The sequence below is a fragment of the Aphelocoma coerulescens genome (assembly GCF_041296385.1).
Source record: "Aphelocoma coerulescens isolate FSJ_1873_10779 chromosome W unlocalized genomic scaffold, UR_Acoe_1.0 ChrW_unloc_scaf_1, whole genome shotgun sequence".
Classification (NCBI taxonomy): domain Eukaryota; kingdom Metazoa; phylum Chordata; class Aves; order Passeriformes; family Corvidae; genus Aphelocoma; species Aphelocoma coerulescens.
The window spans coordinates 11,843,016-11,867,934 of NW_027184080.1; the positions used below are offsets into that span (position 1 = coordinate 11,843,016).

At 47.9% G+C, this 24,919-nt stretch overlaps 1 protein-coding gene across 2 annotated transcripts in view; it reads right to left on the minus strand.

The window, feature by feature from the left end:
- LOC138102785 (E3 ubiquitin-protein ligase UHRF2-like) overlaps positions 1-24,919 on the minus strand; it is a 396,395-nt gene that overhangs the window by 175,930 nt on the left and 195,546 nt on the right. For both annotated transcript variants that reach the window (XM_069000537.1, XM_069000536.1), the window contains one exon: positions 19,996-20,214. In XM_069000537.1, coding sequence (XP_068856638.1) covers positions 19,996-20,214 — 219 coding nt within the window. The remainder of the gene's footprint in view (positions 1-19,995; positions 20,215-24,919) is intronic.

Consider the following 24,919-nt stretch of genomic DNA (forward strand, 5'->3'; position numbering starts at 1 on the left):
ACAGTGGCTCCTGTCACAAGGAAAAACCACACAACCAAAACTGATCGCCCAGTGAAAGATGATGCAGGGGAAGGAACCTCAAAGCCACCGACTCAGGCACAGAAACCATTACTGAGTCCATGTCCATAAAGGACCTTCACAGCTTAAGAAAGGACTACACCTGATGGTCTGATGAATCCGTAATAAGTTGGATGGTCTGTATTTGGGATGCTGCGGGTGATGATGTAATGCTGGACGGTGCTGAAGCGAGGCATTTGGGATCCCTGTCACGTGATCCTGCTATTGACCAAGCAATAATAAGTAGGGCTGAGTCTGACAGTCTCTGGAGACGGGTCTTGAATGGCGCGAGAGATAGATATCTGTGCGCAGACGATCTCTATATGCAGCAAACCCAGTGGAAGACCATGGAGCAAGGGATCCAACGCCTGAGAGAACTAGCGGTGGTAGAGATTGTCTTCTCAGATGACCCAGGATTGAGGAGTCCAGACCGGGTCAGAGTTAATCCATTGATGTGGCGAAAACTCATACGACTTGGGTCACAAGAATATGCTTCTGCTTTGGCAATGATGAAACCAGACTACGGTGCAAATGAGACTGTGCAGGATGTGGCAACGAAGCTCCGAGCATATGCAGACTCTGTGCATGGCCCAACACATGCAAGAATCGCAGTTGTGGAGACACGTATACCAAAATTGGAAGATAAGATAGAGAAGATGCACCAGGAACTCAAGAAGGAGATTAAAGAGGGTCTTCTCCAAATCTCGGTGGTACGGATCAGAGATTCTGCTCCCAAATGCAGACGTTCCCCAGAGAAAGAGAGAAGGTACATCCCACAAAGCGAGCTGTGATATTTCCTGTATGATAGTGGGGAAAACATGAGGAGGTGGGATGGACAACCCACTTCTGCTCTGGCAGCATGAGTGCATGAATTGAAGGAGCGCAAGTCTCAGAAAGGAAGTTCTACCAAAAAGGAAGTAGCTCCAGTTGCCTGTAGCCGAACTGCTAGAAATGATGGAAGAGACTATGACATGCCCGATCCCCTTGAAGGAACCTCTAAGATGCATGCCCAGGGAAAGTAGGATAATCAGGACTAGAGGGGCCCTGCCTCTAGACAGGTAGACGCCAGGGAAAACCATGTTTTTTGGACTGTTTCAACATCAAAATACATCAGGAGGACTCTCCATCGAGGCCTTGGTCCTGGAGGTGGGCCTACCCTGTCCCAGCTCCAAGGAGGAGGGGAAAGGCTACCTATGGAAGGACTCTAAAATTTTCCCAAGTTTTCTCTCCACAGCTAGAGGTTTTATTATTTAGCATTATTATCCTTTTCCCGTGTGTTTGTTAAATAAATAGTTTTTATCTCTTTCACTTTCCTCCGAGGAAAAAATTCTTTTTTTCCCGAACGTGGTGGGGGATGGTTGTAACCTGCCTTCTACCAGAGGATATTTTTCCTCCAAATTTGTCCAAACAGGCACAGGCTGCACACGGATCTCTGCATTCCCCATGGACCTCCCTGGGCTGCAGAGGGACAGCTTCTTCCCCATGGTCTTCACCAGAAGCTGCAGAGGAATCTCAGCTCCAGTGCCTAGAGCACCTCCTCCCCCTCCTTCTTCACTGACCTTAGTGTCTGCATAGTTGTTATTTTCACATGTTCTCAGTCTGTTCTTCTCTGGTCACAATTAAAACTGTGCAACAACTTTTTGTTTATCTTTCTTCTTAAATATGTTATCACAGAGGCATTACCACCATTTCTAATTGGCCCAGCCTTGGCCAACAGCACATCCATCTTTGGAGCCACCAGGGATTGGCTCTGCTGGATACTGAGGAAGCTTCTAGCAGCTTCTCCCAGAAGCCACCCCTGTAGCCTCCCCATTACCAAAAACCAGGCCATGCAAACCCTGATCATTTTCACATCCCTCCTCTTGACTTGCTCCAACAGGTCCACATCCTTCTTATGTTGGAGACCTGTCCTGGTTTCAGCTGGGATAGAGTTCATTTCTTCTCAGTAGATAATAAAGTTCTGTATTTTGGATTCAGAATGAGAATAATGTTGATAACATACTGATGTTTCAGTTCTTGTTAAGCTGTGTTTATCCTAAGTCAAGAACTCTTTTTTGGATTGTGACTCGCTCTGCCAGTGAGGAGGTTCGCAAAATAAACTGGGAGGGTACATAGCCAGTACAAGTGATTCAAACTGGCCAAACGGATATTCCACACCATAGACAATCATGCCCAGTATATAAACTGGGGGAGTTACCAGAAGGAGACCTGATCTGGGTTCAGGAACAGGAGTCTGGCATTGGTCAGCACGTGGTGAGCAATTGTATTGTGCATCACTTATTTGGTTTTTTTCCTTTCCCTTTTTATAATAATAATAATAATTATTATTATTATTGTTGTTGTTATTGTTATTATTATTATTTATTGTTATTATTGTATTTTATTTTCAATTACTAATCTGCTCTTATCTCAACCTACAAGTTTTATTTTTTATTCTCCTCCCCATTCCACTGGGGTGGGAGGGAGAGAGGCCATGTGAGCAAGCAGCTGCATGGTGCTTAGTTTCCAGGTGGGCTTAAACCACAACAAGGCCCCAGAGATGAATGCAGTACTCCAAGTGGGGTCTCACAAGAGCAGGGTAAAGGGGCAGAATCACATCCCTTGACCTGCTAGCTATGCTTCTTTTGATGCAGCCCAGGGTACAGTTGGCCTTCTGGGCTGCAAGTGTGTATTGCTGGGTCATATTGATCTTGTCCACCAGCACCTCCAAGTCCTTCTCCTCAGGGCTGCTCTCAATCCATTCTCCATCCAACCTGTATTTGTGCTTGGGATTTGTCATGGTTTAGCATAGTTTGGGTTTTTAGTTAAAGAGGGCTCCATCAGCCACAGAAGTGATTCTTTGCAAAGAAGTGCTTACAGCTTCCTCTAGACCCAATAGAACCAATCAACTCGCTAGTTTGAATATTGGCAACTTTTTTAAGCCACTTAAGAAGCTTGACATGCCTCTGTGATCCACATTTAAGAACAAACAAACCCTGGGACAGCTCTTTTGCTTCCAGTTTTCGGACAGGTAACTGGGGGCCCGCCGTGTGGCCCAGTGGGGCCGGGCCGGGCCCTGCTCGACGTGGTCCAGCCGGGTCGGCCATGGCGCAGCTTGGCTGAGATCTCAGCCACTTCTGCCCGCTGGACACCTGGCGCAGCCCCCCCTCAGTGCAGCTCGGGCCAGCTGGGAGACAGCCACCCCGGAGCCTCGCAGCCCTGTTCCATCTGCAGCCCTGCTGCGTGCAGGCAGCCTGGGGCCGTGGCTGGGCCAGGCCAGCCCTCGCCTAGTGCAGCCAAAATTCATCTGAGGCCCTGCTGCCCGGCAAAGATCATGTGACCAACAGCAAGAGGCAAATTCCAGCTGCAAGGCCCGGGTGACATTAACCCTTTTAGTGTTGTAAGTTTCCTCCAGAACAGATGAAGCCTGCAGACATCAATCCTCTCCCAAGTCAAAAGAAAAGGAAGGGTGAGGGCATGTGAAGAAAACACCATAAAGACACCAAGTCAGTGAAGAAGGAAGAGCTGAAACCCCGAGAGAGGAGAAAGAGGAGATGCTTCAAACCTAGAAGCTGAAATTCTGTTGTAAAGCTATGGTGATGGACTATGATACATCAGAGTACCTGTTGTAATCTCATGAAAGCATGGGGTGTGCAGCGTTCAAACTGAAAATGTAAGCAAAAGTATCTGTGCTGAAGCAAGCAAATGTTGAAGTAGCTGTGATTTGATTAGAAGCTTGAACAGAGAGAGATGAAAGTGATGAAGACCCTTGCTCCCAGGGAAGAAGACGACCTCTGTTCCTAGAGATGAAAATGCTCCCAGAGATAGGTGAAGAGAACCTTTGCTTCTGAACAGCTCAACCTTAAAATGGTACCCCATTAGATCAAGATTGGACCCTTGAAAACAGTTGTGGGGAAAGCTGTAAGTCAAGGGAAGGGACTTTCACATGCGAGCAGAGAACCATCCTAGGCGGCTGTCGTGCTGTGACATTGAAGCCATGAGAGAACTGTTTCTTGTGGAGATGTCTCCATAGCATGAGCAAGAGAGACTGCTCTCCCTAAATGAACTGAAAAAGGAGATTATTATAGACGTGGTAAACTGAAAATCTCAAGGGTTGTCTTTTTACATTGTCAGTGGGAGAAGGGAGAAAGGTGGGGAGAAGTGTTCTGAAGGTTTAGTCTTTTTTTCCCTTCTTTTAGGTCTGTTAATAAACTTCTTTATATTCTTTTAAGTTTTGTGCCTGCTTTGCTTTCTCCTAATTCTTATCTCACAGAAGGAAAATAAGTAAGTAATGGATATTTTGAACCAAACCACTACAGGATTGCCCCACCCCAGGTGCAGGATCTTGTATTTGGCCTTCCTGAACCTCATGAGGTTCCCACCAGACCACCTTTCAAGCTTGTCAAGGTCCCCCTGGATGGCATCCTGTCCTACAGGTGTGTCGACCACACCACTCAGTTTGGTGTAATCTGCAAACTTGCTGAGGGTGCACACAATCCCACTATGTCATTGGTGAAGATATTAAACAGTGCTGGTGCCAATATGGACCCCTGAGGGACACTACTTGTCACCAGTGTCCATCAGGACATTGAGTTGTTGACCACGGCCCTCTGGATGTGATCATGTCGCGGGTTGGGTTTGTAACCGGGCGGAAACACCAATTTAGTGTAGTGGTTTGGTCTAAAATACTCATTACTGTTTATCTTCTGTGAGATAAGAATTAGGAGAAATGCAAAGCAGGCACCAAACTTGAAAGAATATAAAGAAGTTTATTAACAGACCTAAAAGAAGAAAAGAAAAAAAAAAAATTATACCACACCTTCAGAACTCTCCTCCTCCCCCCACCTTCCTCCCTTCTCCCACTGACAATGTAAAAAGACAACCCTTGAGATGTTCAGTCTGTTTATCACTTCCATAATAACCGTGTTCAGTCCATTTAGAAAGAGAAGTCTCTTCTTGCTTGTGCTATGAAAACATTATCACAACAAGACAGCCACCCACTTCCAAATATTGTTTAATCCATTTAGGAAGAGGAGTCTCTCTGCTCGCGATTTGAGTCCCTTCCCCCAACTTGCAGCTTTTCCTGCAACTGCTTTCGAGGGTCCACTCTTGAAGTTTTTTGGGGTACAATTTTAAGGTTGAGCCGTTCAGAAAAAAAAAACCAGAGGCCCTTCTCCTTCCCTGGGAGCAAAGGGTCTTCCTCATCTTCATCTTTAAGACTATCTCTGGGAGCATCTCTAGGAACTGAGGTTTTCTCCTTTCCCGTTTGGAGCAACAGTCCTCATCTGGTTCATCTCTCCCTGTCCAAACTTCTCATGAAATTACAGCTGCGTCAGCATCTGCTTATTGCTTACGAGTTGAACACTCCACCCCCCATATCTTCATGAAATTACAACGGGATACTCCGATATATCATAGCTTCACAACAGACTTTCAGCTTTAAGCATCTCCTCTTTCTCTTCCCTCAGGTTTTCAGCTCTTCACAGCAATAAAAGGGTTAATCTCACCTCGGCCTTGCAGCTTTGCAGCTGGAATGTTGAATTTTTCTTATCGCAGTGGAGAGGGGGGAGAGCCAAGCCGCTCCGGCTGCCCACGGCAAGGCAGTGGGGGGGTTCCATGGCTGGAACAGGTCCACAGACTCCAGGATGGCCGTGGCCCGGCCCGGCCTGGCCCAAGCAGGGCCTGGAGGGGCCTGCTGGCCCCCGCACGGGGCCTGCAGCCACCTGTCCCAGCGCCGGAAACGAGAGAGAGCTTGCGGGAGGGGGAGTTTGTCTATTCTTAAGTGTGTATCACAGAGGCAGTCACAACTTTAAGTGGCTTAAAGAATTGTCCATATTCAAACTGGCCAGCTGATAGGTTCTATCAGGTCCCAGAGGAAACTGTAAGCACCCCTTAGCAAGGACATCCCTTCCGGGACTATGCTTGCTAACCTATGACAGATCATCCAACCAATTCCTTATCCACCAAATAGTCCACCCATTAAACCCATATCTCTCCAACTTAAGGAGAACGATGTTGTGGGGGACTGTGTCAAAGGCCTTACGGAAGTCCCAAGAGATGACATGTAGCTCTTGTCTTGTCCACTGATGGAGTTACTCCATCATAGAAGGCCTCTAGTTTGGTCAGGCCCTTGATGAAGCTGTACTGGCTGTACTGAATCACCTCCCTGTCCTCCATGTGCCTTAGCACAGCTTCTAGGAGGATCTGTTCCAGGATCTTCCCAGGCACAGAGGTGAGGCTGACAGGTTGGTAGTTCTCAGGGTCCTCCTTTCTACATTTTTTAGATAGTGTAGTGGTTTGGGAATGGTATTCTCCAATTTAGTAGTCCCGATAAAGCCGCTTGCTCTCACTCCCCTTCCCCCTCCAAGTGAAAGCACAAAAGGCAAAGATCAGGGATTGAGATAAGAACAATTTACTGGAAACAGCAATGAGATAAGAAAATGAACAATAACAGCAACAATATTTAGAACAAAAGGTATAAGACAAAGAAACTATTTACACATAAAATAAAACAATGCTGGACAGTTTCACCGGCCATGCTTTCTCCTACCAGTAGGAATGCCCTTCTTTTCAGAAGCAAGAGAGAGTCCCTTTCTCCCACCCCTGGAAATGACATAAGGTGGTATCAAATAACCTCCTAGACACACCCACAGTCACGCCCTCACAGTTACCTCAAAAAAACCCATTAACTCCTTCCTGGCCAGAACCAGGACATTATCCACCCTTTATTCTATATCATCTATGTCATGCCCAGATCCTACACTGTCCTGGGGTGACTGTATGATACTGTATTCCCTATCATCTGCCTTATGCCAGACATGAATCCTGTGCCTTTCTGTGCCTTTAAAACTGGGTCTGAGAGAAAGGAAAAAAAAAAAAAGCCAGGCGAATTCTTCAGATCGTTTTGTGCTCAAGGACACTCCACTCCCCTGCATTCCGACGGTGGCTGAGCAGAGGAAGCACCTTCCTGCTTTTTTTCGCAGCTCTCGGCTCCTTTTCTCAGGAGAGAGAAGGAGAGTTAAAATTCTTTGCTTTTTTTTTTGCTGGCCTGCTAGCTGAGGTAAGAACTCTTATGGAACTGTTCAAAACACCAGAACATCAGAACCTCACTGGGAGGCCTTTCCACCAAGGCCCGGAGGGGCCCACGCCAAGCCCCAGCTCTGGAGAGGAGAGGGCCACGCCCACAAAGGACTTTGAATCTTCTCATGTCTTCTCCACAGCTAGAGGTTTTATTATTTAGCATTACTCTTTTTTTTTCCCCCGTTCCTGCGTGCACTCTGCTTGTTAAATAAATAACTTTTTTTTTCACTTTCCTCCGAGGAAAATTCTTTCCAAATCTGGTGGGGGTAACCTGCTGTAACCTGCCTTCTATCAGAGGATGTTCATTTCGAATGTTCCTCCGAATTTGTCTCAAACCGGGACATACACCTTCCAACAACCACTGAGACTAGCTCAGTTGGTTGGCGAATGGTGCTAATAACGCCAAGGTTGTGGGTTCAATCCCCACATGGGCCATTCACTTAACAGCTGGACTCAATGATCCTTGTGGGTCCCTTCCAACTCAGAATGTTCTATTATTCTGTGAAATATACATATATATGTAAATACACACAGGCACAGGTATCATTTCCATAGTTACTGGCCATCCCGCCAAGATGCCTGTTGAGTTCATTTAGTCCATGACTGTGGGTTCTATCCATCCTAGATGTCTTCCAGGGCAGGGGGGCTAGTTGCTGCTCACAACTGGTGTATCTGGAACACTCCATCCTCATTGGCCATGGTAGTTATGGCATACAGTGGCAGTGTCAGGCAGCAACCAATATTATACAACTCAACATTACAGACTGTTCTTACCCAAAAATCAAATCCCCTTGAGGTACACATTGTATTTCCATGTCCCTCTGTATCACCCACCAAGTGCATCCAGGTCCTTGAGCAAAAACAATCCCATGGATAGGTTTGCCTTTGTTTGAGGCAGGACTAATCCAAACTGTCTTCCCTAACACACTTCTCATATGCACCAGGGGGCTTTAACTCCTTCTACAGTGTGTGAAGGTTTTGATTGGGTATGTGTGCATCTACATGATGTATTTTTACTGCCAACTTCTCCCCAGTTGCAGTGTAGAGCACATTTTTCAAATCTTGTCCTGTCCTGACTGGCCCAGGTGCTGTTGCATGAACAATCTCCTGTTTAATTAGTTCAAAAGCTTGTTGTTTTTCAGGACAGCACTTGAAATCATTCTTCTTCTGGGTCACAAGATAGAAAGGGTTTACAATCTGACTGCAATCTGGAATATGCATCCTCCAAAAACCCACAGCACCTAGGAAAGTCTGTGTTTTCTTCTTGCAGGTCGGTGGGGACATAGCTGCTGTTTTGTTGACCACATCCCTTAGAATCTGATGATGACCATCTTGGCATTTTACTCCTAAAAACTGAACTTTCTGGGCAGGTCCCTTGACCTTACTTTGTTTTATGGCAAAATCAGCCTTCAGGAGAGTCTGGATTATCTTCTCCCCTTTCTCAAAAACTTCCTCTGCTGTGTTGCCCCATACAATGATGTCATCAATGTATTTCAAGTGTTCTGGAGCCTCACCCTTTTTGAGTGCAGTCTGGATTAGTCCATGGCAAATAGTGGGGTAGTCAGTTCCAGGTGTGCTGCACACCCCTCCAGATGAAAGCAAACTGTGGCCTGCACTCTGATGCTAAAGGAATGGAGAAAAAAGCATTATCAATGTTGAGGGTGGCACCACTTTGCTGCCTCGGACTCCAGTTCATACTAAAGTTCCAGCATGTCCAGCACTGCAGTACTCAGTGATGGTGTGATTTGGTTCAGGCCATGATAGTCCACTGTCAGTCTCCACTCTCCATTGGATTTATGCACTGGCCATATAGGGCTATTAAAGGGGGAGTGAGTCTTGCCACTCCCTGTGTCTTTAATCCATGAACAATCTCATGGATGGGGGTCACAGCTTCACGGTTGGTGCAGTGCTGTCAACGGTGAACTGTTGTAGCAATCAGCACCTGTTGTTCTTTGACCCTCAGGAATCACACAGCAGAAGGGTCCTCTGAGAAACCGGACAAGGTATTCAGCTGTCTAATTCCCTCTTTCTCCACTGCAGCTATGCCAAAAGCCCAACAATGTCTTTTTGAGTCCTTGATATACCCTCTCCTGGGGTAATCTATGCCAAGGATGCATGAGGCCTCTGGGCCGGTCACAATGGGGTATTTTTGCGATTCTTTCCCAGTCAGGCTCACTTCAGCTTACAGTACAGTCAGATGCTTGTGATACCAGAAGGGTTAATTCAATTTTTACTGTGCCTGTGAAACTTTTAGCAGAGAAACCAGGCATGCAAACACTGCTTCTCCAGCAAGGACAGTGGGAAGATAAGAAGACATGTGGCTCAAGAATGCAGTGATAGACAAAACAAAGGACTGAATCTCTGGGAACTTGGGGTGGGATTTATGGTAATAGGTAAATTGTAATATATATATAGCAATTGTATATAAGCAACACACTTTTAGAATCACATGTCCACGTAAAGCTAGGAGTATTGCCTGTTGGACCTCAGGTCTGAATAAATTATGCCCTCTTTAACACAACCTTAGTGTTGGACAGTCTTATTCCAATATTTTGGACATTTGGTAACAGCAATTGGCACTCCAGATGGGACCTCAGCCTTGAGCCTCAGTGGATCTGAGGCCAATAGATATCTAGCCAGCTCCAAGGGATTCTTGGGGAGAGCTTTGACTTCTGATCATCACCTGGGGCTCAGGCAGGATCCCTGGGTGAGTAAAGGCATCATTTAAATTAATTATTTTGGGGTTATTGGAAAGGGCTATGATCAGAGTTACTGGAAAGGGGGTTCAAGTACCTTAGAACAGGGTTCAAGAAAGAAGTTCACAGGTTCATAGGGTTTGAGCCCCTGGGTAAGCTTACCAAAAAGGAAAGGGGGGAAATTAAGTGTCCCGGTTTGAGACAAATTCGGAGGAACGTCTGAAATGAGCATCCTCTGATAGAAGGCAGGCGATCCCTCCCCCACCAGGTTCAGAAAGAATTTTCCCCCTCGGGAGTTTCTCCCCCTTCCAGGTTTGAGTCCTTGAAGTATTAGGGGTTCACGTCCCGTGGGGAAGGAAAAAGGGAAGAAAACGAGTAATATGTCAGAGGTAGTCCCCGGGAGGTATCATCAGATTGAGCTCTTGATTTTGTCGTCTCGTAGCGCACTGTTGCCGTCTTGACTCCGGTGGAGAAAGAAAAATAACAAACCCAGTCTCAATTTACAACTGGAGCCTGGCCCCAGCTTTGGCTGGAGTGTGGTGAAGTTTGTTCAATTGCTTTGCAGTCTTTGCATTTTTCTTGACCTCTGGGAGTGTGTTTGTGTGAGAGTGGTGTGTTAATTTGAGTTTGCCTGCATATGAACCCAGGGACACCCGTGATCTAAAAAAATCTGTTTGCTGAGAGTGTTGCAGTGTGATTGCTGGGATTTTGGAGTTTTATCGAAGGTCGCTGTATTTCTGTAGGTGACTGAGATTGCATTTTTGGACTTGGAGCGCCCTCTTATGTCCATTTTAGCGATTGCAGGCTTGGCCATTCTTCTCCCCCCCACTGTTACAAACCCAGAAGTTCTAAGGTAATAGCTCGTGTACTTGTAATTACTGAATATGGAGGCAGTTTTTTCTAAAACTAAAGTGGGACATGATATTCCAAATTCTCCATTGAAATGTATATTGAACCACTGGAAAAATATAGGAAGAGGCCCGCTAAGAAAACCTAAACTAATTCAGTATTGTAATCATTGGTGGCCAGCATATAAATTAAACTGCCAGGCTAGGTGGCTGAAGAATGGTACCTTAGATTATAACATCCTTTTACAGCTGATGTTGTTTTGTGGAAGATAGAGGAAGTGGGATGAAGTGCCTTATGTGGATTTATTCTTTAATTTGAGAAACCATAAAGAATTGCAAAAGGGGTGCCTACCTGCCCCTTCAGACCCTCTCATGTTAGCTTTAGAGAAGGAAAGGGCAAGGAAAGGAGAAGGAAGCGATATTGTTCTGTTGCTCCTGCAGTATCAGACACCATTGTTTGAAATGCCATGGTCAACGGGAGGAGGATGATGTAGAAATGATGGGGGCACCAGAAGCGGGAGATACAGGGTGAGACAATCTGGTTGTATCTGATAATGGGGAAACGCAAGGATGGGGTGAGCAGTAGGGGGGAAGCAGGAGTTAACTTCAAGCCCGGTGGCAGGGCTAACTCTGGGTAAGAAGAAGGGCTGTCAGAAACTGAAATATTATTATTTACGATTTAAACATTTTCTTAAAAGACTTTTAAAACTGTATTGCAAAAGCTGCAGAGAAGACTACCGCACCCTGAATGGGGCCCTGACTGAGGCCTTACAGGGCTCACTGATGAAGATAAGATAAAGTAACAACTATGGGCTGGGGACATTCACAAAGCACAGGCTTAACACCTCCAAGGTGGAGACCACAGCCCCAAGTCTATCAGCTGCCAGGCTAGCACAGACCCTCACACCAAAGGGTGGAGGGAGGAAAGGCTTTGGGTATCTTAGAAAAAGCCTGTGGTCAGAGGCGCACTGACTGCCCATCCTGCACTGTGCAGAGGAGCCCAGCTGAGGGGTCCTCACTGGGGGTGGGGGGAAGCTTATCCACAGCAGAAGGGGGTGACATGGCCCATCACAGGGGCCCCCTCAAAGGGGTCCCCCGACCCTGCACCAGAGAACCAGAGATGATGCAACAGACCCTCAGCGTTGCAAGGGACAGTGTGTCAAGCTAGCCCCTGCAAGGGGAGACGTGGGCGTTCCCACCTGGCCCAAAGTGCATATTAATCCACGGGATGCTGTACTCTTTGGCGTGTGGTGTGGTCACATGTTGGCGGCGTGGCCACGGCGGCAATGGGGGACCCTCACCACCAGAAGACCAGATGGAGGGGAGCAACGACACGTTGTTGGGACCCTTGGATGGGTGATATGCTTCCACCTAACCCCTGTCACCTCTCCCTGTTCTCCCACCCCTCACACACACACTTCTTTTTTCCATTTCTTTCTTTTTTTCTTTTATCTTTCCTTCTCTTTGCCTCTCTACTATTAAATAAAACACATCAATTTTTTTCGCCTCAACATCTAACCTCGTTTGGTTTTAATCTCGTTTCTGGGAATATTTTGAACCTTCTAAGTTCTTTCTGGTTTATGCACAGAGACTTAGCTTGCTTTGCTTTTCTGGGTTTAAACTGGATCATAACATAGGGTTAAGCAGGAGATGGGTAAACAGGAGGTGATAGCTCTGCTCCAGGAGGAGGTGGGATCTCATGACTCAGTTGAGGTAAAGGTACCTTTCTCCCCCATCCACCTTGAGGCATGGGTGAGTTTGGCAGGACTAGATAGAGAAAATCCAGAGAGGGTAGCTGAAGTATTTGAAACCATTCTCAAGACCCAGAATCCAAACTGGGGGGAGATCCAAGTTCAGCTAGATAATCTATTCGATTCTACAGAAAGAGACATGTTACTCAGGACTGCTACGAGGGAGGTGGACAGGATAGACACAGTGGGGAGGTTACCAGGAACTGTTGAAGAGCATTTTCCCTCCCAGGACCCCCATTGGGACCCCAACACAAAGAAAGGGAGGGTTTACTCAAACAATATCAAAGATGGGTATTATTTTCCTTTAAATACACAATGCCAAAGGTAATAAATTGGTCAAAATTTTATGAGGTGAAACAAGAGCCACATGAGACAGAGTGAATTTGAGGAATGCCTTAAAGTAGCTGCCATGAGATACACTAATATAAATCTGGAGAAACCTGGGGAAATGGTACAGTTGGCTTCCATATTCATAGGGAACTCAGCACCAGATATTAAAAGAAAGTTACAAGAACTGGAAGAACCAGACTCTCATGACCTAGGGAAACTTTTAGAAATGGCCTAGATAGTCTTTAATAATAGAGGAGAAGAGGAAGTGAAAAAAGAGAAGAGAGAAAGAAAACTGGAAGAAGGAATGTGTCAGAGACTGAAATATTATATTTTATGACTTAAACATTTTCTTAAAAGACTTTTAAAACTGTATTACAAAAGCTGCAGGGAAGACTACCACACCCTGAATGGGGCCCTGAATCCTGACACTGCTCGCTGATGAAGATAAGATAAAGTAACAACTATGGGCTGGGGACATTCACTGAGCACAGGCTTAACACCTCCAAGATGAGGACCAGAGCCCCAGGGCTATCAGCTGCCAGGCTCGAACAGACTCTCGCACCAAGGGGTGGAAGGAGGAGAGGCTTTGGGTATCTTGGACAAGCCTGTGGTCAGAGACGCAGTTGTTACAGCGGGAATTCTTTAATACAATGTATCAAACCAGGAGGACCGTAGAAAGAAGTATATAAGGACAGATTCTTGGTAGATGTTTCAGAGATGTTTATTTCTCCAGCTGCATGGCCAGGATCTGCCAAGGAACTGAGGCAGTCACGAGACCCGAGGGTCCTTGCCTGAGCAGGGGAACACAAAACAACCAGTGGGGAACAAGGCTGACCAGGGGCAGGGAAACCCCGTGCCTTCCCTCAGGGCCACTCTCCCAGGGCTACATGGTGAGGGAAAGGGACCCCAACATTTCACCCATTTTATTTTAATAAAAGGAGAATGAAAACAACTGGATAAACATAAGAAGAACAGTTTTAAAATAATACAAGCCACCCTCCTGAGTCTTTAAATGTCCAAACAGATTCTCTGGAACATCTTAAGGCTGACAGAAGGGAGACAGGACTCTCCGGGCATGCTTTGTGGGAAAACTGAGGCAGGAGAGGGTTTAATTTCTTCCCTCCCTTTTCAACCCCCCCTCGGCATCGGAGAAGAGTTGTAGGGAAAGGGAATTGTATAGGGAAGCCATGGGGTGAAAAACGGATTAGGGATAAATTGGGGATGGGGTAAACTTAGGAAGGGGTTCATATTGGGTATAGGGTAAAAGGGGAAAGTAGGTTGTGGGTAGGGAAGTTGCTGGGATGGATATTGTTTATAATTTTGTGCATAACGGCTGCCTTTGACTGGAATACCCCCAGGCCCAGTAACATTCGCTGCTTGTAAACCCTTCTTTCCTTGTACTATATCAAATTGTACAACTTCCCCATCTCCTACACTTTGCAGGTAATTTTTAGGGTTATTCCTTTTAATGGCAGTTCTATGGATGACTAAATCTTCCCCTGTATAATCTCGTGTTATAAATCCATAGTTGTTTTTTACATTGTACCATTTCACAGTTCCTGTGACTTTCGTTGCTATAACTTCTCCTATCACGTGCTTGCGTGTTTGTCGTGGCTGCTGGTCCCGCGTGGCTGCCACCTCGCTGACTCCAATGTCTCGGTCAGGCCCCCGTGTTGCGGCTGCTCCAACGCATGTCTGGGCTCTGCACCACCCCGCGTTGCCATCGCCGCTGGCTCCGTGCCCTGCGAGTGGTTCTGCTCCGCCAACTCCACGCTGCTTTGAGTGCAGCCCTGTTACGGCTCAGCGCCGCGCTGCGCTGCCTCTCGTGTCACTGTGGAAACTGCAGCTTCTCACTCTACGGGGCTCTCCGAGCCGTGTGCTCAGAGCAGGCTTCCACGCCCAACCCCGGTTCCTGGCTGCTCATGGCCCACTGCACCCGCAGCGCCTGTGGCATCGCTCCCTCACTCGCGGTCGAGCGGCCAGGGACCCCGAGACAGGGATGGGGTCCGCGATAAGGCGCGCGCTCCTGAGGGGGTTGGGCACATCCAGCACAGGCACCTCCGCTGCCACAGCTGCAGTCACGCGCTCCTGGGATGGCTGCCGCAAGGTCTCGGCCACGGGATTATGGCCATCCTCTGCTCTAGGGGTAATGGGACCATAAAAATGCTCCTCAAGAGCTTCACTGATTACAATTGATCCACGGAGAGCTTCTGTCGCTAGTCCAGGTTTTGTTTGATCCCTTATCTTATCCCAGATCTTATACCAAAAACACCCATGACTAGTTCCAGGAGGTTCAATATCAAAAAGTAAGTCTCAAGAAATATAGAAGAAATTTTTGAAAAGCCAGTTAAAAAAATGTTCTAGATCTACCGGAACAAACACTTTCTTGTTTTGCTGTTCAAGGATTCCTTTAACTTCTAGATACATTTCTTTCTGTGGTTCAGAGAGCCACATTTCCCACAATTCTTCCATAGTCCAGAGAGAATATCCAAACCAAGGCGAGAAGAGAGAGATCTAGGGTGGATTTTACTCACGAATTTTCTGTCCTTAGGGATTGGTGTCTTGCCAGCATTATCCACCATTTGTTACAGCGTGGATTCTGTAATACAATGTATCAAACCAGGAGGCCTGTAGAAAGAAGTATATAAGGACAGATTCTTGGTAGATGTTTCAGAGATGTTTATTTCTCCAGCCGCATGGCCAGGATCTGCCGAGGAACTCTCCCAGTCACAGGACCCAAGGGTCCTTGCCCGTGCAGGGGAACACAGAACAACCAATGGTGAACGAGGCTGACCAGGGGCAGGGAAACCCCGTGCCTTCCCTCAGGGCCCCTCTCCCAGGGCTACATGGCGGGGGAAAGGGACCCTGACATGCAGTAACTGCCCATCCTGCACTGTGCAGAGGAGCCCAGCTGAGGGGTCCTCACCGGGAGCAGGGGGAAGCTTATCCACAGCCAAAGGGGGTGAAATGGCCCATCACAGGGGCCCCCCTCAAAGGGTTCCCCAGACCCTGCACCAGAGCACCAGAGATGATGCAACAGACCCTCAGTGTTGCAAGGGACAGTGTCAAGCTAGCCCCTGCAAGAGAGGCAAGTGGGCGTTCCCACCTGGCCCAAAGTGCATATTAATCCACGGAATTCTGCACTCTTCGGAGTGTGGTGTGGTGGCCTGTGGTGTGGTGGCATGGCATGGCGTGTGGCAGCATGTAGTGGCATGGCCACAGCGGCGATGGGGGACCCTCACCACCAGAAGACCAGATGGAGGGGAGCAACAAGACGTTGGGACCCTCGGATGGGTGATATGCTTCTACCTAACCCCTGTCTCCTCTCCCTGTTCTCCCACCCCCCACGCACACTTCTTTTTCTAGTTCTTTCTCTCTTTTCCCTTCTCTTTGCCTCTCTACTATTAAATAAAATACATCAATTTTTTGGCAACAACATCTAACCTCATTTGGTCTTAATCTTGTTTCTGGGGATATTTTGAACCTTCTAAGTTCTTTCTGGTTTATGCACAGAGACTTAGCTTGCTTTGCTTTTCTGGGTTTAAACTGGATCATAACAGATGGGAAGAGACTTGGGTCTGGGCTGGTCCAGTGTTGTGACAGGTGTGTGGACTGGACAGTTGGGTTGGGTGGCCAAGGGGGCGGCACCTTGGATTGTAGCAGCATTTTACAGCTGGTGGTGTCTTGTGCAAGCCTTGTGTACACGGTGTGTGCTCTCAGTGCATTGTGTCTGTGCTGTCTGTGTCTTTGTCCCTATGTCTCTGTGCACTGTGTGTCTCTGGTTGTTTGGGTGTGTACACTGTATGTCTGGGTGAATGAGAGTAACTAAAGTATTTGAAACCATTTTCTGCTGGATAACCTATTAGATTCCACAGAAAGTGAGAAAGCAGGAAGAGAATGAACAGGAAAGTAGGAAGAGGGTAAGAGGAAGTGAAAAAAAAGGAAGAGAATGAGCAGGGAATGGCAGAAGAAGAGGTGATAGCTATCAAGGAGAAGGAAATGGAAAGGGAGGAAAGAGTGTATTGGGTTTGCATGGCCTGGTTTTTGGTAGCAGGGGAGCCACAGAGGTGGCTTCTGTGAGAAGCTACTAGAAGCTTCCACCGTGTCTGGCAGAGCCAATCCCTGGTGGATCTAAAGATGGACATACTGCTGGCCAAGGCTTGGCCAATTAGAAATGGTGGTAACACCTCTGTGATAACATATTTAAGAAAAAATCAAAACAAAAGTTGTGGTACAGTTTTAATTCCAGCCAGAGAAGAGCGAGGTGAGAATATGTGAGAGAAACAACTATGCAGACACCAAGGTCAGTGAAGAAGAAGAGGGAGGAGGTGGTCCAGGCACCAGAGCTGAGATTCCTCTGCAGCCTGTGGTGAAGACCATGGTGAAGCAGGCTGTCCTTCTGCAGACTATGGAGGTCCACAGGGAATGCAGAGATCCACCTGCAGCCCATGGAGGGGACTCATGCAAGAGCAGGTGGATGCCTGAGAGGAGGCTGTGATCCTGTGGGAGACCTGTGGAGGGAGGGGCCCTGCTCCCAGGCTGGAGCAGCCTGTCCTTGAAGGACTGCACTCCATGGAAGTCACCCACTCTGCAGCACTTTGAGGGGTACTGTTGCCTGTGGGATGGACTCACATTGCAGCAGTTCACAGGGAGCTGTTGCTCATGAGATGGAGCCACATCAGAGAAATTAATGGAGAACTGTCTCCCATGGGAGGGATCCCACAATGCAGCAGAGGAACGACTCCTCTCCCTGAGCAGCAGGAGAAGCCACAGGTAATGAACTGACCATAACCCCCATTCCCTGTCTCCTTGCACTGCTGGGGTAGGAGGTAGAGCTGGGAAGGAGGGAGAAGTGGGAGGAAGGTGTTTTTAAGGGCTTGCTTTACTTTTCATTATCTTGCTCTGATTTTGTTAGCAATAAATTCACTTTATATGTCTAAGTTGAGCCTGGTTTTCCCTTGATGGTATTTAGTGAGCGGTCTCTCTGTGTCCTTATCTCAACCCATGAACCCTTTGTTAAATTTTCTCTCCTCTGTCCAGCTGCAGAGGGGAGTGAGTGAACGGCTTTTCATGAATGCCTGCTATCTGGCCAGCATCAATCCACAACAAAGAGAAAGAAAATGGGAGCTGGAAAGGGAAAGGAGAGAAAGACATAAAGATGTAATGATAATCTAATTGTGGGACAGGGAGAGGACCTGCCCAGGGAGGACTGAAGACGAATCAGTGTGCATATTGTAAGGGTTTTGGACACCAAGGTCCCCAGAAGTTGAAGGGGGCAGAGGTAGCAAAGTTACCCCTACATCAAGACTGATGGGAACTGGGGGGTGGAACCCCAGCTTAAGCCCTGGTTACCATACAGCTGGGGAAAGATAAAAAAGAAAATTAACTTTTAATAGACACTGGAGGTAAATATGAACCAAAAAAAAATAGGCTAAAACACTGTAAATGTTTTTGGTGCAACAGGGAAAGCAGAGAAATGAGCATTCTTTAACCTTATTAATTCTAAATTGGGCAAAAGATGGTGTCTTGGGGTGATTTTATGATAATACTGTATTCCCCTATCATCTTCTTCTTGCCCAGAAATGGGTCCCACAGCTTTAAACTAGGTTCGTGAGAGGGGGGAGAAGCTGGGTGAATTCTTCAGCATGGTTTGTGTTCAAGGGCTCACACACACTCCCCCATGTTGCTCAGCTTTTGCAGCAGGAGAATTAGATTCCTGCTTTTTGGCTAGCCTGTTGGCTGAGGCAGGATGTTTTTCCCAGGACTGCATGCCAAAATCCTCCAGTAACTTCTTCTTCTTCTGGAACTGTTCAGCCTAGCTGTGATCCGAGAACCAGATCATTGGACCCCGTGGACCAGTGGGGAGGCTGCGGGGGCACCACATCCCGGCCTCGGACCTTGGGAGGGGCCGAGCCAGCTGTGGAGGGAAATCTAAATCCACCAGCTTTCTCTGCAGAGATGAGGTTTATTATCTGACATTACTCAAATTTTTCCTGTGCCCTGCTGACACTCTGCTTGTTAAATAAATAGATTTTTTCACTTTCATCCAAGAAATTCTTTTCACATCGGTGGGGGAGGGAGTGCCGAAACCTGTCTTCCCTCAGAGGACACATTCATTCCAGAGCGTTTTCCTCCTAAACTTGTCTCAAATCAAGACAGAATGGTTCACAGCTGCATCAAGGGAGGTTCAGACTTGACATTAAGAAATATTTCTTTACTGAAAGAGTGGTCAAACACTGGAACAGGCTTCGTATTTTATTCTTTACTTGTCACTTTCCTTGGTGTTTTTTATATTTATGAACTCCTTGGGGATCATCCCCTTACACTTCTTGAAGGATGTGCACAATTCATTACCATTCAGCACTGGGGTTTTGGTATATTTACCATAATTGATGGAGTCTGATCTTGAGGCCGCACCCATTTTGTTCTCACCCCTCTCTCCTTTCCCTATTCTGAAGCTGCCAGTGATCCCTGAGACTCACCTGTTCCAGAAATTGCTCCTTTTACCTTCTTCACAAGCTCTCATAGGGACTACAGTGTGAGCATGTATTCCACCTACCAATACCATCACCATCACTCTAATTACAGGGTTACTAAGACCAGTTTTGTATGAAGGAATTCTGAAAAGAGTAGCTTAAATAACTACCTGCTGCTTTGATTGTAGCCAAGAAAGGGTGCATTTTGTTCTTTTTTTTACAGATTATCCCCTTTGACATCCTGCTACTCTGAAGAAAAAATTCCATTTCCCCATGATTCTAGCTTCACTAGATTTTCAAGACAAATGTGAAAATCTGGCTAATAGAATCCCCTATTTTAATATTGCTAGGTCCTTGATCTATCCCATGGATCATCAACAATGGGCCTGGCAAGGAATTAAATTATGGCAATCAGTAGACATTGAAGCTTGCATCCCTGAGCCAGGTCTGGAGTTCATGGGTGAAGGAAATTCCTTTAGAACCTTTGATATGTGCCTTTGTTCCCATAGCAGAGACTGTAATTTCTCAATAGACCACAATGAACATGCTGAGACAATACTTGCCTGATCAGATTGTCCTTTTCTATTACTGAGTCATGGAAGCACTATCTGGACTTGTTAACCATAAATTTTCTTCACACACAAACCCCAGACTTGACTCAGCTATGGAATTACAGTATGTTAATCTAATGAGTAGCAAACAAACCTAAAAGCTTTAGGTTTTGTTTGTTTGTTTAAGAATGCAAATAGACTTCCCATATTAGCCAAAGAAATCTTACCCCAGCAGAATTTTAGCATGAACCTCTTTGTTGGTCCTTGAAATTTCTCTGAGAGAGGTAATTTCTGCATCAAACCAGAATCCTCTTTCTTCTGGAGCCTCAACATTGTAGTTAACCATCACCACATCACCCACTTTTAGTTCACTCCACTTCAGAATGGTTCTTGCTCGTGGTCGAAGATTTTTGGTGTCCATTTCTACTATCCCATTCTCTGGATACCTTGAAAGGCAAAACCAAACAAAAGTGACGGTTAGCACTCCCTGGGGAGGAGACCCCAACACCCAGCCCCTGCCCTGGAGGGATCTCTGCTGAGATAAGAGATTTCGCAATCGCCCAGCAGAACTCCCTGGAAAGGCAACCACTTCTTTGGTCACGGTGAGAAAAGACAGACCCACAATCCTTCAGGAGACCCTATGCAGATCCTTCGTAACCCATTGGTCCTCACCCATCCCCTGTATCCCTATAAAAGCAAGCCCTCTGCCCCTGTGCAGAGAGAGTTCTCGTCCCTGGCTTTCCCCTTCGCCGGAAGGGACCAACAATAAAGCTACCTTCGTGCGGAACCAGCCACACGAGCCTCTCATCTCTCTCTGGTCTGGCTTGGTCTGGAGGCTGCCCGGCAGAGCTGAGCTGAAATCATGAGCTGATAATCACTAAAGAGCTGACAGCCTCTGCAAGGGCCCTCCTGCCAGCAGCTGAGAGAAGACACTGGGCCTCAGGAAGGCAACTCCTTTCGGGACCATCTCTCCGGACCGGTCACCTCTTCCTGGGTCAGAGCCGCTGACCCCATCACCAGCCGTAATAACTGGTGCCCAAACAGCCTTGGACCCTGGACCCTGGACCTGGCCTGAGCTGCATCTTGACTCGCCAAGACAGAACCAGCCATTCGTGTGCTGATCCTCTGAAGATAGACCTACGTTTTAGCAGGCCTTTTAGATGGGGACAGTTCGAGACCCTTGACTCCCACCTAGGACTGAAGTCCCTGAGGATTGAACTGCCAGACCATCCCCCCAGCAGACCTTTCTAGGAGCCAGCCTCACCAGAAAACGGGATTTGTAAGTTTAAACTTGGGGCTCTCCTCCTCTTTTTTGCGTGGAACTTTAAGTAATTTTGGGTTTTTTTCTCTTTTTTCTGCTGAGGGAGGAACTAAGATGGGACATAGACAAGCTAAACCCAGCCTTTCCCAATCTGAGAGAGACCTATACCCCTTTCTTCTAACCCTTCTCTTAAAATCTGACTTTAATTTCTCTAAAGGTATTCTTTCTAAGAAAAATCTTAAATCTTTCAGTAACTGGATATCTCTAAATTTTCCTGATGCTACCACAGACTCTGTCCTTTCTGATTCGTTCTGGGACAGAGTGGGGAACAAATTGTATTCCTCTCAAGCCTCGGGAAACCTCTCTGTTTCCAAATTCATTCCTTTATTTCATTTATTGGTTAAAATGTGTCGTGCGACAACCCCCCCTCAGCCAAACCCCTTCTCTGCCCTTCCCCCCTCCGACTTCCCCTCTCCGCCTCCGGCAATGGCCAGCCAGAGCTGGGGCGCCGGCCACCCCACTTCCCTACCCCAATCACCTATTTCCAGCAGTCCTCCCATACCCAACCCCCCCCGCTTGCCCCCTCGGTTCTGCTGCCACCCCCCAGGCAGCGCACGCAGCACCCATCCCAGACCCATCCCCCCTCCCCGGGATGGATGCCTCTGAGCCGCCCCCAGCCCCATCTCCCTGTGCCCCTGGTATTTAGCAACCCTTCGCGCACGACACCACCCTTTCCCCTCTCACACCGGCTCGCGGTGCCTCTGACCCCCCCCCACCCCACCGTGTCCCACCCCACTGCGTCCCACCTGCTCCACGCGGCCCTGCCCCCCCCCCCCCCACCCCAGCGCGGCATCCCCGTCCCAGCAAGCCACCCCGCCACTGCTGCCCCCCCCCCCCCCCCCCCCCGCACCCATGCCACAGACATGGTACAACACAGGACTGGTCCCGCACAGCCCCGCGCATGCACTGTGGAGCATGGAACAAGCGTCACGCCCCCCGCCAGCATCTGCCCCCATCGCCGCTGGCGGGACCCAGCTATCCGCGGCACTGCCCCAGGCTATCGCCCCAGGAGTGGAATCTCCCTCCCCCCTCCCCCCACCCCCAATGGCCCTAGCACCCTGGCAGGCACCGGCACACCTGCTCTCTCCCCCCCCAGCTGCATCTTGCGCAATCCCTGCTGATGCTCCCCCTCTCCCTGCACCCCCCCCTTCCCCTACCACGGGTTCTTGCGCAATCCCCATCTCCTCCGCTCCTGCCCTAAAGCCCACCACCCCCCCCACCCTCCTACAGCCCATGCTGACTCCACATGGACTTGCGAAACCGGCATCCCCTGCAACCCAACCTCCCCCCAAACGACCTGCTGCTGTACAACCTCTCCACCCCCATGCTGCCACAACAGACCCCCTTCCCACCCCTCAAACCACCCCCGACCCCCCGCTATCCCTGCCCTGGCTAAAGGAAAGCCGGCACTTCAAAGATGCCACGCTACGCCCCCTGTATCCCAGCCCCGCCCTGCCACAGCTTATCCCTCCTTTTCAGATGACAGTAGCAGCAGCTCTGACTCTGAATCTGAGGATCGATGGGCACAGACACGCAGGGAAGCGAACCGGGAGGGAGATTGGGAGTTAGCCCAGAAAATCTCAGCCTTTCCAGTCATTATAGGGAAAGGGAGGAGGGGTGGTCCAGCTACAAAAACATGGGAACCTATCCCATACAAAGAAGTCAAAGAGCTTTGCAAGGCAGCAAAAGAACATGGGAGAGGGTCACATTTCTTTAGAAACTTACTGGAAGCCACTTTCTCTGCCTATACATTAGTACCACATGGTATTAAAAACATTATTAATTGCATCCTTTCCCCTGCCGAATATATGTTATGGGAAAGGCATTGGAAGAGACATTTAAAAACACTGTCTGACACTTCTGCTAAAGATGCAAATCAGACAGATTGGACAATAGAACAACTGGCTGGAGAAGGTGACCTCCAAAAACCCCTAGATCAAGCTACAACCTTACCTGAAGTAGCATTACAAGACATAGCTATTGCAGCTAAGACATCGCTGCTCCTTACTCCTGATGATTCTGTTCCTATACAATATTTCTCTAACATCAAACAGTCAGCAAATGAAAGCTTCATTCAGTTTGTTGATTGTTTAAAAGCTAGCTTAGAGAAACAGATAGAAAGTCCAGATGGATGAAAGGAACTTTTGGGCAAACTTGCCATGGTAACTGCTAACGAACAATGTAAGAATATCTTGAGGGCCCTACCTATGGACACAGAACCCACAATAGAACAAATGATAGAGAGCTGTACATGACACACATCTGCAGAACACACAATGACCCAAGCAGTTGTAAAAGGCATCACAGAGTGAGTTTCTGGTGCATTTGCTGCAGCAGTCTCTAAGGAGAATGCCCGCTGTTTCTATTGTGGCAAACTTGGACACTTTATAAAGGACTGCCCACAAAGGTCACCCACCCAGGACCGTCGTGCCGCCTACCAAAGGCACCAGAGACAGTGTTAGAAGCTTAACAGGGCAAGGAGCCCGGGGCCCCAGAGGGGGGAGAGAGTGAAGCAAGCCAGCCAATATGGTTGATAGAGCAAACTCTGCAAAACTCCATTTATTAGCAGTCCAAAGGCACTTATATAGTATACCAGCTTGTTAACTCCTAAGTGGCTTAAAGCTTATCAAAACACATTTCTATTTCTACATAATTGGACTTACATTGGCAAGCTTCCATAAAGAAGTCAGTGTCTATCTCCCTCGTTCACTCCCGGATAGTACAGCTGGACCATCTCAAGACTCCCTCTTTGTTCCCAGCCCTGCTTGTTATCTTTCACACAGGGACTTTCCCATGGAAAGTTTTCTCACACACAAGCCTAAAACTTCCAGGCCTATTGCTTGCACAGTTCTTTTATTGATCCCAATAATTCTATTTCCCAACAAGACAGCAACAGCACCAGCAGCGTCCAAAAAACTTCTATCGGTATGTGGTGTCAAGGCCCCACGCTCAGACAACAAATCAAAGGCCATACTACCCCGCCCTGGCTGCAAACTCCACATCCAGTCACCAAGAGCAGACAACTGGACCTCACCCGGCACCATCATCCCAGGCGATCCCAGAACACATGAGAAGGATCCAACACACAGAGCGCTACCGATGGGAACCAGATCCCAACTGGTAACATCACTGCCACTTAACTTTGTTGACAAGCGTTTTTATCATATCCCCACAGGAAAGTATGGACCGCAGAATGGCCCATGGGACATTCTTATCCTAAGTGATACCCTCCATGGTCCAGAACAACTCTTTGTATTACCTGAGATACAAACAGTGCACTCTGGACAAGAGATTCTTGTCCAGCTTTGCTGCACGGACACACCTTTCTTTCTCCCACAGGGAACACCGATTGCCCAAGCCTTTTTACTTCCACAGAACCACCCAGAACAGCTTCCTCTCAATCCTACAGCAATGTGGATAGAGATTGTGGGCTCAAACAAACCGACCATCGAGTGCAGCTTGTTCTGTAAAGGAGAAAGGGTCTACTGCCCAGGAATGCTAGACACTGGAGCAGATGTGACCATCATCGCCCGCTCCGAGTGGCCAGGGAATTGGGAACTGGAGCCAGTGGCAGGTATGATCTCCGGGATTGGTGGAGTTGCAGTATCCATGAGAAACAAACGAAATGTTGTCATCGAAGGACCCGAGGGCAAGATAGCGACCACCCGACCATTTGTGGTAAGAGCCCCCATCACCCTATGGGGCAGAGACCTTCTATCCCAGTGGGGTGCCACCCTTACCATTCCCAGCCAGGATTTCTGACTGGGGCCACTGAGAAACGCGCGCTGCCATCTACTCCCCCGCTCACCTGGAAGATTGACAACCCAAAA